The sequence below is a fragment of the Crinia signifera genome, chromosome 2 (genome assembly GCF_055691185.1).
Source record: "Crinia signifera chromosome 2, ASM5569118v1, whole genome shotgun sequence".
Taxonomy (NCBI): Eukaryota; Metazoa; Chordata; class Amphibia; order Anura; family Myobatrachidae; genus Crinia; species Crinia signifera.
The window spans coordinates 256,661,041-256,674,180 of record NC_139218.1 but is presented as its reverse complement, the minus strand read 5'-3'; the positions used below and the strand labels follow the sequence as shown (position 1 = coordinate 256,674,180).

General features: G+C 45.6%; 1 protein-coding gene across 13 annotated transcripts in view; it reads right to left on the bottom strand.

Moving 5' to 3' along the window:
• Positions 1–13,140, bottom strand: part of DMD (dystrophin) — a 1,973,025-nt gene that overhangs the window by 1,257,786 nt on the left and 702,099 nt on the right. For all 13 annotated transcript variants that reach the window (XR_014470468.1, XM_083174338.1, XM_083174337.1 and 10 more), the window contains one exon: positions 8,810–8,985. Coding sequence is in view for 12 of the 13 variants with exons in the window: in XM_083174338.1 (XP_083030464.1) it covers positions 8,810–8,985 (176 nt within the window). In the remaining variant the exon portion in view is untranslated. The remainder of the gene's footprint in view (positions 1–8,809; positions 8,986–13,140) is intronic.

The window sequence follows — 13,140 nt, the reverse complement described above, 5'->3', positions numbered from 1 at the left end:
AATGTTTTTTTTAATTTTATTTATTTATTAATTGCTGCAGAGACTTATACTGCTTTCACATTGCAGAAACGGGTATTGACCCTGTATTTTTAAATGGGACTTTAAAACGGGTCGGAACCTTGAGACCTTTCACATTGCAGGTGAAAACCGTTTTAAAAAGCATTTAATACCATTCACACATTCAACCCGTTTAACCCCCAAGGGATACGTTTCAAGCCATAAAAATAGAGCCATTTACACTGCCTAAAAAACGGCTTTGAAACGTTGTAGGACTCTGCTTTTTAATAGAGATGTGCGGGCTCGGATATCAGAGATCCGAGCCCCCACGGACGTCATCATTCCGAGCCCGATTCCGAGCAGCGCTCGGAGATTCCCGCCTGACTCGGTCCGTCCGCGTGATTAGAACGTCATCTCCCGGCGTCGGATTTCGCGAGGCTTTATAAGCAGCTGCCGCGCCCCCGCCATCTTCACTCCAGTTAAGTAGTGGGTTGGGAGAGGGTGTGTTGGTGCTGCTGCTGGGGCTTAAACTTGAGCTTGTCCTTGAGCTTTTGCAATCGCTGGTGCTGTCTCTCAGTGCTGCTGTGTAGTAGTCTAACTGTGTACTTGTAGTACTACTGTCTCCTCTGTGCGGTCTACCTCTGGTGTGCTGTGCTGCCTGTAATTGATTATTTTATTTGCTGGGGCTGTCTCCCTCAGTGCTGCTGTGTACTCTGTTCTCAGCTTAGGACAACAGTCTAACTGTGTACTTGTAGTACTACTGTCTCCTCTGTGCGGTCTACCTCTGGTGAACTGTGCTGTAATTAATTATTTTATTTGCTAGGGCTGTCTCCCTCAGTGCTGCTGTGTACTATGTTCTCCTCTGCTTAGGAGAACAGTCTAACTGTGTACCTGCCTGTAGTACTGTCTCCTCTGTGCTGGGGCATACCTCTGGTGCTGTGCTGTGCCATTTATTATATATATAATTATTAATTAATTATATTAAATATAAATATATATATAGTCCACTGGTGCTGCACTGCTGCCTGCACTGAATCTGCCAGTCTGGCGGTCTGTGGTCTGGGGCTCACTGGCTAATAAATAATTAAATACTGCCTGCCTAATAAATAATTAAATACTGCCGTATATCTCTACCTTTGTGGTCTGGGGCTCACTGCCTATACTGCCGTATGTACCGTCTGGTCTGGGGCTCACTGGCTAATAAATAATTAAATACTGCTGTATATCTCTACCTTTGTGGTCTGGGGCTCACTGGCTATACTGCCGTATGTACCGTCTGGTCTGGGGCTCACTGGCTAATAAATAATTAAATACTGCCTGCCTAATAAATAATTAAATACTGCCGTATATCTCTACCTTTGTGGTCTGGGGGTCACTGGCTATACTGCCGTATGTACCGTCTGGTCTGGGGCTCACTGGTTAATAAATAATTAAATACTGCCTGCCTAATAAATAATTAAATACTGCCGTATATCTCTACCTTTGTGGTCTGGGGCTCACTGCCTATACTGCCGTATGTACCGTCTGGTCTGGGGCTCACTGGCTAATAAATAATTAAATACTGCCGTATATCTCTACCTTTGTGGTCTGGGGCTCACTGGCTATACTGCCGTATGTACCGTCTGGTCTGGGGCTCACTGGCTAATAAATAATTAAATACTGCCTGCCTAATAAATAATTAAATACTGCCGTATATCTCTACCTTTGTGGTCTGGGGGTCACTGGCTATACTGCCGTATGTACCGTCTGGTCTGGGGCTCACTGGTTAATAAATAATTAAATACTGCCTGCCTAATAAATAATTAAATACTGCCGTATATCTCTACCTTTGTGGTCTGGGGCTCACTGCCTATACTGCCGTATGTACCGTCTGGTCTGGGGCTCACTGGCTAATAAATAATTAAATACTGCCGTATATCTCTACCTTTGTGGTCTGGGGCTCACTGGCTATACTGCCGTATGTACCGTCTGGTCTGGGGCTCACTGCCTAATACTGCCGTATCTACCTGTCTGATCTGGGGCTCACTGCCTAATACTGCTGTACCTGTCTGGTCAGGGGCTCACTGCCTAATTTTTTTTGGAGCCTTGAGACTTTTAGGGATGCTGTACTAGCCGACACCTTTAGGTGGACTCTGGTCTGTCTTGTATCAAGCACAGTGGTCTCATGTGCATGAGATTGTTCTCTGTCCTCTTTTAAAATTGTGTCACCATCTTTATGGGTGAGAATGTGATCTCCCTGACTTGGGGGAGTCAGGGCTGGGGCAGGAAGGGTACAGGCTGAGTGGGGGTAGGGCACCCTTGTACTCTGCTGCTTTTGCCGGCTCCGGCCGGTAGCGTCTCCCTGGTGTCTCCCTGGTGTCCCTGGTGTCTCCTCCGGCACAGTTTCATTTCACCTCTGACCTCTCCTTTTGCGCTCCTGTGCCAGTGCCCCTGTAACTGTGTGGTGCAAAATAGTACCTGAATCTGGAGCTGATTACGGCGGCAGCTTCTGGATTCCTCACGGCTTCCCTCTTGCCTCCCTCATGATGCTGGCTGCTGGCTCTCTCTGTGTGCGCTGCTGTCCATCACCGCCGGGTCTCCTGCACGGAAACGCTGCCCGGCTCTCTCCTCTCTAGCGGGTCTCACTTCTGCACGCTTCCAGGCTGCGCACTCTGCTGCTCTCCTCTCTGTGGATCTTTAGGGTGCCCAGCCTGTCTTCTCTCTCTAAGCACGTGTCATCCTCTCTCACGCTGCTGCAAACCCTCCTCCGGCACAGTTTCATTTCACCTCTGACCTCTCCTTTTGCGCTCCTGTGCCAGTGCCCCTGTAACGGTGTGGTGCAAAATAGTACCTGAATCTGGAGCTGATTACGGCGGCAGCTTCTGGATTCCTCACGGCTTCCCTCTTGCCTCCCTCATGATGCTGGCTGCTGGCTCTCTCTGTGTGCGCTGCTGTCCATCACCGCCGGGTCTCCTGCACGGAAACGCTGCCCGGCTCTCTCCTCTCTAGCGGGTCTCACTTCTGCACGCTTCCAGGCTGCGCACTCTGCTGCTCTCCTCTCTGTGGATCTTTAGGGTGCCCAGCCTGTCTTCTCTCTCTAAGCACGTGTCATCCTCTCTCACGCTGCTGCAAACCCTCCTCCGGCACAGTTTCATTTCACCTCTGACCTCTCCTTTTGCGCTCCTGTGCCAGTGCCCCTGTAACAGTGTGGTGCAAAATAGTACCTGAATCTGGAGCTGATTACGGCGGCAGCTTCTGGATTCCTCACGGCTTCTTCCGGAGAACCTGTGGCAGGGAATGGCACAACCCAAGGAGAACCCACAAAAGACAAGGCTACTACGGCTAGCAGCAACAAATATTTATTTAAAGGAGATATGTAAATGGGTTGCTGCAATACACTCACGTACTTATGCAAAACAGTCACTTTATATCATTCAGTAATTAAAGCTATAACTAATCAATGACCAGATTAAAGAGAGAACGATTACGCAAAAAATTACATCACAACAATAACAATATGACAGAATAATATTACGTCACAACATGTCCGCCAAGTGGCGCTATGCACCCTATATACACTGCGCGGTAGTCCCTGGTGCAAAACAACACAGTTCCTGAATTTGAATAACGGTCCCGCGAAGGAAATCCTCACAAGGTGATTAGGCCATAACTTAGTGTGCACACTACTTTTATGTATAACAAAAGTGATCAAAAATCCTCTCTAAGAGGGGCAGGCAGATTCCCATCCCTTAGGGCAATCTCCTGTATCAGAGGCAAACAGGCAGTCCTGTTAGTGGGGGTATCCAACACCCCAGTACCTGAACAATCAGCTGCAGTTGCCAGCTCCTGCTGGTCACGACTCCTGGCTGGCCACTGCCTGTCTTGGGTGCTGTGTGGTCCTCTGGGTGACTCCCAGATGGGCGGCAATGTCCCTCTCTGCCTAGTTCCGTGCTGTAGGTCTCTGCAGTCACTCCTACTGGGCTCTATCTCCCTTCACATGCTGCTCACCCCTTCTTCTGGTCAGCAGTGCTGGCTGTCATTAACTGCTGGGTCCTTGCTCCCAGTGCCTGGTCTCAGATGTGTGCTTCTCTCTGCACAGCATCTCTGTCTGCATGCTTCCTGGCTCAGGATACAAGCTCTTCACCCCTCTGCACACTTTCTCTCTCTCTCACACACTGCTGCTGGGATCACCTCTGACCTCCCAGCTTCCTGTCTCATGTGCAGGGGAGCTGGGACACTAGGACACTAGCTGAGTCTGTTAACCCCTCACAGACCTGCAGCTTCCACAAGCAAAGGAGGTTTTCCTCTGAGCAGCATTGGCTGCAATTAAAATCTCTTTGGGGGCACAAGAGTACACCAGGGGTGGACTGCCACAATCCCTGGGCAGCCAATCGGGGGTGTCAGGCTCCCTGCACGTGGACTGAGCTGGGGCTGTTTAACCCCTCACATCCCTGCAGTTTTCCTCTGAGCAGCATTGGCTGCAATTAAACTTCTTTGGGGGCACTCCAGGGGCACAGGGGGTATCCTGTAGTGGGCTGCCACACAAGCCCATTCACATTTTTTGAAATATGGCTATCCACAGGTTGTTCAGTCTGCCATTTGAGATTGGGATCTTTCAGCACAGAGACAAACTGCACATCAGGGTCAGGATCAACCAGGTTGTTAAACGGGGTTTCGACCATGAATCAATCACATCAAAAAATTAATTAATAATCAATCAATCATAATCACAATCAAGCCAGATAGGGGTCTTGTTAAATATTAAACTGACCAAAACAGATACACACACAACTAATACTGCCTCATCTACCTGTCTGGTCTAGTGCCCACTGCCTAGTACTACCGTATCTACCGTCTGGTGCCTAGTACTTCCTAGTACTGCCTTATCTACCGGTCTTGTGCCTAGTACTGACTTATCTACCGTGTGGTGTCTAGTACTGCTTCATCTACCTGTCTGGTCTGGTGCCCACTGCTGAGAGTCATTCGTATGAGGGACTTGTCTTTTAAATGCATACAACTGATTGCATTCCACTAATGAGAGTAATTGATTGCTGCACCAATCGCCCACTGCTCCTCGGCTGCACTGTGTAAACAGTGCACAATCAAGCCAGATAGGGGTCTTGGTGCTTGTTTTGAGGTTGTAGCAGGGGAGTGCAGCTACGAGTCGTAACACCTTGAGAGAAGATCAGTACTTCTCTACCGGCAAAGGACATCCTCCTCGACAGAGCGCACAGCTTCACGAGGGACGCATGTGAAGCAGTGAGCAAAGGGAACACCCGCCTAGCGAGCCAGATCACCTGAATCCACCCTAGCGATCAATAGAGTTACAGAAGTCGCAGCCAGATAGAACTCTTCCAGCTGCCACCTAGTCATTGATTAGCCCCCTCCCCTCCACCCATTAGGCAATGATTGACGAGACGAATGGTAATAATAAATAATAAATGAATAATATTACTAATCACCAAATTAAAAATCAGATGAAATTAATTATAAATAATCATAATCACAATCAAGCCAGATAGGGGTCTTGTTGGATGTTAAAGTGATCGAAACAGTTACACACTTGCAGACAAACTCTGTGCTGCACAAAATGCCCACCGCTCCTTGGCTGCACATGGTAAACAGTGCATGATCAAGCCAGATAGGTATCTTTTATGGGCCTATTTTTTTAAACTGCCATCATGTCTGCCGCTGCAGTGCCACTCTTACATGAGCCACGTGTTTGTGCCGCACACTTGTGTGGCTTAGCATAGTTATCCAGCTACCTCAGTGCAAACTTTGGCAATAAAAACAATATTGTGAGGTGTGAGGTGTTCAGAATACACTGGAAATGAGTGTAAATGAATGTTATTGTGGTCAATATAGCGTAGGAGCAAAAAAACCACCAAATTCTGCCATTTTAGCTGTTTTTAGGCTTTTTTTAACAAAAAAATCAGAACCCAAAACCCAAATAAATCCAAACACAAAACACTTAGGAGGTGTTTTGCCAAAACCCATTAGAACCCAAAACCTCAAGGTAATCAGAACCCAAAACCCAAAACCCAAAACCCGAAAAGTGGCCGGTGAACATCCCTACTTTTTAAACGTGTTGAAATACCAGTTAACTTTAACCAGTAAATCAACTCTGGCACCTTCACACTGCAGCCTTAAACGTTTTAAAATGGAAAAAAAACAGCAATATACCGTTTTAAAAGTGCAGTGTGAAAGGGGTAATAGACAGCCTTGTCTCCGTCTCTGCACTTTCTGGGGCCACTCTGCACAGAGCAGCTCAGCTGCAGAGGCTCCTCAAAGAGAGCTCAAACAGCAAAGCTCAGCTCTATGCACAGCATAGACTGGATCACACAGACAGGAAGCATGTGCAGCAACAGCAGCAGCTCCTCTCCCGGGCACTGTGACTGATGTCCTCCTCTTCTCCTCCTCAAAGGTGTTGGTTAGTGCTCCGTGGGTGTGGGGGGTGGGGGGCCACTGGAAGTATGTACTACAGTATATGTACTATTGTTGTAGGTATGCTGCATGAGTTTATATGCTGTGTGTGTGTTTATGCATGCTGTATGTGCGTATATGATATGCTGTGTGTGGGTTTTGTGTGTATGCATGCTATTTGTATGTTTGTAGGTATCCTGCATGTGTACTGTATGTATGCTGTATTTATTTATGTATGTATGTATGTATGTATGTATGTTGTGTGTCTGTGTATGTGTATATATGTATGCTGTGTGTATGACTTTATGCTGTATGTATGTATGTATGTATGTATGTATGTATGTACTGCATGCTGTGTGTGTGTGTGTGTGTGTCTGTCTGTCTGTCTGTCTGTCTGTCTGTCTATCTATCTATCTATCTATCTATCTATCTATCTAGTAGGTATGCTATGTGTGTGTATGCATACTGTACATGCTATTCGTGTTTGTTTGTTTGTTTGTATGTATGTAAAACAAGGGAGGCCCTAAAAAATTACTATTAATGGGACGGGCAATTAGGCAATAATATAATAATTGATTATAGGAAAGTGGGGGGGGGGGCGGCTAAAAATGAGGTGGTCTTGGGGGGGGGGGGGGGGGGGGCGACACATTCCCTTGCTCCGGGCACCATGTCACCTAGCTACACTGCTGCTTGTATATACTGTACACACACACTCACACACAGTGTGAACATGTTTTTTTAAACCTATACGTAGAACTGACACACCATACATGTATATTGAATTGCAGAGAACTTCCAGAAAATATCCCAGCACCCCCACTCTCAACAACCCCCTCCCTCCCCAGTTGTGCAATGTACCCAGTCCAGGGCTTCAATAACATGATCTGCACTACTGTAAATTGCATCATTGTGTCGTCCCCCCCCCCGCCTCACAATTTCTGTACCCTCGTTATTGTGTAGTGTGGTGGCGTCATGGTGATGTGATCACGCAGTTACACCCCCTGCCCCACCTTCTATTACATGTCATGCCCTTTGATGCCATGACAAGTCCCCCGCTGAGTGTTAGAACTACCGAAGTTCAGATGTGTCAGAATCAGTAACTGGTAGTGGACTAACCCCAAGACAGAGGTGCAGAGTCTAACATGCTGGGGGTATTCATCTAAAAGCTCCATACGGGGACATGAATTTTACTGCACCAGACGTACAAGTCCAAGCCCACTGCCTGGGTCACCAGTTACTGAACAGACTGGAGTCAGTAGGATGCAGCATGAATGAGGTAAACAGGAAAACAAGACTGAGGATTGCAAGCCCAATATACATGTACAGGTGCTGAGATATGCAAGTCAGCCCTTAGGGTAATTTCTGTGAAGGTATTTCAGAGGCTATTCAGGTGTTGCAGGTTACAATGACAGGACACACTGGGGCAGATGTATGAACCAGCGTTAAGTGCAAAAATGCACTTAACGCTGGTTAACTGAGGGGAATTACGATTTTGCTAATGTATTACTAGCGCGCCTAACGTGCGCTAGTGACAGCCCGCCGAGTTACGCTCGGCGGGGCTGTCCCCTGCAATCCCCCCCCCCAGGGATTAACGGCCGGGGCGATGTATTAACAGCCTTCAAGGCGTTAATTCGCCCCGGCCGCTTCGCCAGCTCAGGGCTAGCGTTGTCCTATCCCCCACTGTGGGGACAACGCTAGCCCTGCGTCTGGCTTGGGCTGCTCTGGAGATCTCGCGGTTTTAGCGAGATGTCGCGCATGCCCAGATAGCCGGCCAGGGGGGGGGGGGGGACAGCGAGTGCGCATGTGTGGGGCGGCGAGGGAGACGATAAGGAGAGCCGTTCACGCTGGGGATAACGGCTCTCCTTATCAGCTGGGTTGGGGTTAATACATCTGCCTATAACGTTTGCCCGCTTCTCCACGTTATGCTGGAGAAGCGGGAATCGTTATTCGCCAAACGTTATAGGCAGATTAATACATCTGCCCCACTATAGCTGACAGAATACATGGGCAAGGTAGGTATACTGGAAACAGACAAGGTATGGGAGCAGGACAAGGAACCAGGAACACAATCTTGGCTTGTTCATCCAAGTCTACATAGTTGCCAACTGTCCATTGTTTTCTTCACCAATTCAGGAAATATTTCTCCCTATTTTCAGAATTGTTTAACTGTACAATAAATGTTTTCATTTCAGCCTTTATAATTTAGCAAGTACAGGAAAATAGTATGTAAAATTTTAAGAAATAAATTATTATCATAGTAAACAGTACATGATGAGTATTGTGGAGTGACGTCACGTAGAACCTGCATAAATGGCTCAGTGGATCATTTCATTGGAATTTATGTTTACACTGTAAATGTGTGATTATTCCAACATCATATGTTGTTGTGCATTTGCTATATTTTTCTCACCTTTTCCTAAGTTCTGATTCCACAAGGACTTGTCTTTTCTTCTGGGGCGGAGGTGGCGGGAGCTCATCCTTACCATGCTTAACAAGAATTTGCTCCCTGGTGGTCACCATAGTTACAGTTTCCATTACAGTTGTCTGTGTTAGTGACGACTGAGTGGCAGAGACAGCCTGGGAAATCTGTGAAAAGCATTGAGACAGAGGTCACACAATATTCGATAGACTTCACAGGAGACTGTTTTGTGTGTCAGTAGAAAATAATGAGAAATTGCTCTTTGTATGATCAAAGTCAGTCCTCCAGAGCACAGTTATACTAACGTGTACATACAAACACAGCTTTGCTTGGCTCAAACAATGTCAACATCTGGAAACAAACGCTTTTGTATAAAATAGTTTATTTTTCATTGTTCAAAAAGTTTTGCCAGGTTCGAATTTTCAAGAGATGGCATATTACCTGCTTGGGTATTATTTTCACTACTTTGATTTATTAGTAAATACTGTACTATGTACATTATGTATATGCTGATTCATGGCAATCTAAAAACACAATTTCCTAATGGTACTTTATGACGGTGAATGCATCATATTTAATCAAAGACACCTACAGTACTGTGTTTTGAAGAACCAGCACCCCCATTGCCAATATTATTTGCAGACATAGACAAAAAAGAACACACTAAACAAGTAAATGATGGAGCAAATTCTTCCATAGAATAGTTTTTTTTCCCCATAACAATACAGTACACAGTGGAGGTCATTCTGTTTATCACGCACGGTTGCGAATTACAATGTCTTGCAACTGCGCATAAACATTTATGCGCATGCAGGGCAGCCGAAAGGTATGCTGGGCCTCGGTAAAATTTTGGAGGCGTGGCCTAATTGCGGGTGGTGACCACGATTAGGCCACACCCCCAAAAATGTCTAAGGTGGGTGAAAAAAAACTTTAAAGTTGAAGGGGGGGGGGGGGGGAGTGTTATTGCCCACCCCCACCTCCGCAGCAGCACACACCTACAGCATGTGCTATGTGCTATGCAGACAGCAGGCTCAGCATGTCAGTGAGATACTCATGCTGAGCCTGCTGTCAGCACAGCACATGCGTAGGCGTGTGCTGCTGCTGCCCGGAAGGGACGGAGGGGGAAGGTATGGCGGGGTCGGACCAGGGCTCCCGCCGGGCCTCTCCAGCAATCCCGGGCCCAGGTAATTAGTACCCCCCCCCCCCTCTCGGCTGCCCTGTGCGCATGTGCAGCCACTTGGTGCGAGTGGCCACCGTGAATTGATTATTCACTGGCTGCTCGCACACAGCACTGCGGGTGTAGGGCGTGGAGCAGCTAGCATCACGCCCATGGGAACGCCCAGCGTTTCATTGGCGTTCAAATGAAAACACTGAGCAATCTCATGGTGATTTGCTGATGGTGCAGAGGTGGGCAGCTGAGGGCAGCAGATGTCAGCTGCCCACCCTCTTCCTGCACAGGGAGCCCGCAGATCTAAGACACCAGAAAGTGTTTCCACCCTGAAGGCAATCTGCGAATGGATGTTTATGCAAAACATCCATTCGCATGCATGCGGGGACATATGACAATCTGCTTGGGTTTTATTTTCACTACGTTAATTTATTAGTAAATATTGTACATTATGTACAGTATATGCTGATTCATGGCAATCTAAAAAACACAATACAATACAGTACAATACAGTACACAATGGAGGTCAATCTGGTTATCTTGCACCGTTGCAAATTTACAACAGTGAGCGATGTTTTGCTACTGCTCATAAACATTTACGCGCATGTGCAGCCACTTGGTGCGAGTGGCCATTGTGAATTGATAATTCGCCAGCTGCTCGCACACAGCACTGTGGGCGGAGGGCATGGAGAGGTGGGTCATCACCATGCCCTTAGCAATGCCCAGCATTTCATGGGTGTTCCCATGAAAATGCTGGGTGTTCCCATGGTACTTTGCTGATGATACGGGGGGGGTGGGCAGCTGACATCAGCGGATGTCAGCTGCCCGCCCTCTTCCCGTACAGGGAGCATGCAAAGCTAAGATACCAGAGTGTCTTAGATCTGCGTGCACTGTAGAATCATTTGATGTTGGCAGCCATCGAATGATTTATTCCCCACACCTAATCTGCGAATGGATGTTTATGCAAAACAGCCATTTGCATGCGTGTAGAGATATTCACAGTCCATACTGCAATCTGCTTGGATTTTATTTTCACTACATTAATTTATTAGTAAATACTGTACTGTGTACATTATGTACTGTATATGCTGATTCATGGCAATCTAAAAAACACAATACAATACAGTACAATACAGTACACAGTGTATGTGTTCAAGTCAATTCACTTTATGAACTGTGTAATGCGGTCTTTCCTGAATTTTTGATTGTTTTTCTAAAATTTGTTACAGTTTGATAGAACTTTTGCATTTTAGTACTAATTCATTGATCCGGTATGAGATTCAATATGTGGCCAGTTTAAACATCTTTTGGTAAACGATAATACTGTATGTATATCCGCAAGTCATAATAATTAGAAGCATAAACACAAGACCTTTTACTTCAGAGTGGTAGAAAATTGTATTGTACAGCAATAGTCAGTGACCACCAGGAGAAGTCTAACCACTGTAATACCCAACAGTTAGTGTCCTGTGGTATCTAGACATAAGCAACAGATATTTTAAGTCCAATAAGTTTTTAGGTGGTGCCGCCATGGCTCTGACTTGTTTTTCCAACACATCCCACAGATGCTCAAGCAGATTGAAACTATTTTCTTCAAACCATTACTAAACAATTTTTGCAGTTTGGCAGGGTGCGTTATCTCACGCTGAAAGTGGCCACTGCCATCAGAGAATACAGTTGCCATGAAGGGATGTATTTCTGTTTCCCAGAAGAACATTGCCAAGCACATCACAATGCCTCAGTCAGCTTGCTTTCTTCCCATAGTGCATCCTGCTTTCATCTATTCTCCAGGTTAACGATGCACCAAACCCTCCACATGAACTAAAAGACTATTGCACCTTCGTTGCTTCATGATCTAATTTTGATGCTCACATGCTCATTGTAAGCATTTTGGGCAGTGGACAGGGGTCACAATGGCCAGTTTTACCAGTCTATGGCTATGCATCTCTATACTGTATAATAGAATTATCTTTTCCAGCAATTTGTATTGGAGTATCTCTGGAACAGACCAGACTATCCTTTGCTCCCTTTACACGTAAATGAACCTTGGTGTCCACAACTCAGGTCCAAAGTAATGGAAGGGCAATGTGGGTGGTCATCCTGGGGCATCCACATACTGCTTATTCAATCGTAGCAGTCTCCTTCCAGTGGCTCAGCTGTTCATCAACAGTGGCCGCCGAGGAGGTCCTCCAGGTAAAGTCATTTTGGTGAGATAAAATCTGTGAAATTCTGATGGTGAGCCACCCGTATCTGATGCTCCAGTGTGTGAGTTAGTAAGTGTGTATGTGTGTGGGTTTTCTTTGGGGGGGGGGGGGCAGAATACATTTTAGAAGTGGGTGTCCCTACGCTTTTGCTGGACCTAGGAACCACCAGGCTTAGTCCTGCCCTGACCTCACTAGACCTGCCATTTGAAAATGCCCTGGCCCAGTCATCTAGTTGCAGTATCTCAGATCTTTGCTGTTGCCCATTTTTCCTGTTTAAATTAAATCAATTTTAAGAACTGATTGTTTAATCACTGCCCAATATATCCCACCCCTTGTTGGATTCCATTGTAATGGGATAACTATCACTGCTGTCAGTAGTTTTTATGTTATGGCTGTTGGGTATGTTATATGTTAGCAAATAGTGCCAAGTGCTCAATTTTAAGCTCTTTGAATGCAATAAATAAAATTAATAATGTGAATACAGCATTCCATGCAATAAAATAGTTTCTAGTTTCATTTTTCTACTTTTTTTAGTGTCTACTTTTTTGTTTTATAAATCAAATTATTTTCGTTGTTGCTTTATGATGGGAATTGTTTACATGGGTGTGCTGAGAAATAAGAATTGAGAAAGGTTAATTAAATTGTGTATAGATAATCCAATTTCTCATAACTGTTCTCTAAAAGCTTTTGGTCTAAACAAAAATAAATTTAGCTTTTTTCTCAGTATCTTAATAATCAGAACCTAATACTGTAGGTTCTTTAACCCAATCACAAGAGCAGATTATCACATAGGTGACTTATGGAATTTGCATTGCTTTGAAATAAACACATTTAGTTTTTCTCCAATGTTTTTTCCTCACATACAAAAACATTAGCATTACCAGGCAATTTATACCATGTCTAATTTAGAATTACTTAAATTAAAAAAACTAGGCTGTAAATGAACAAAA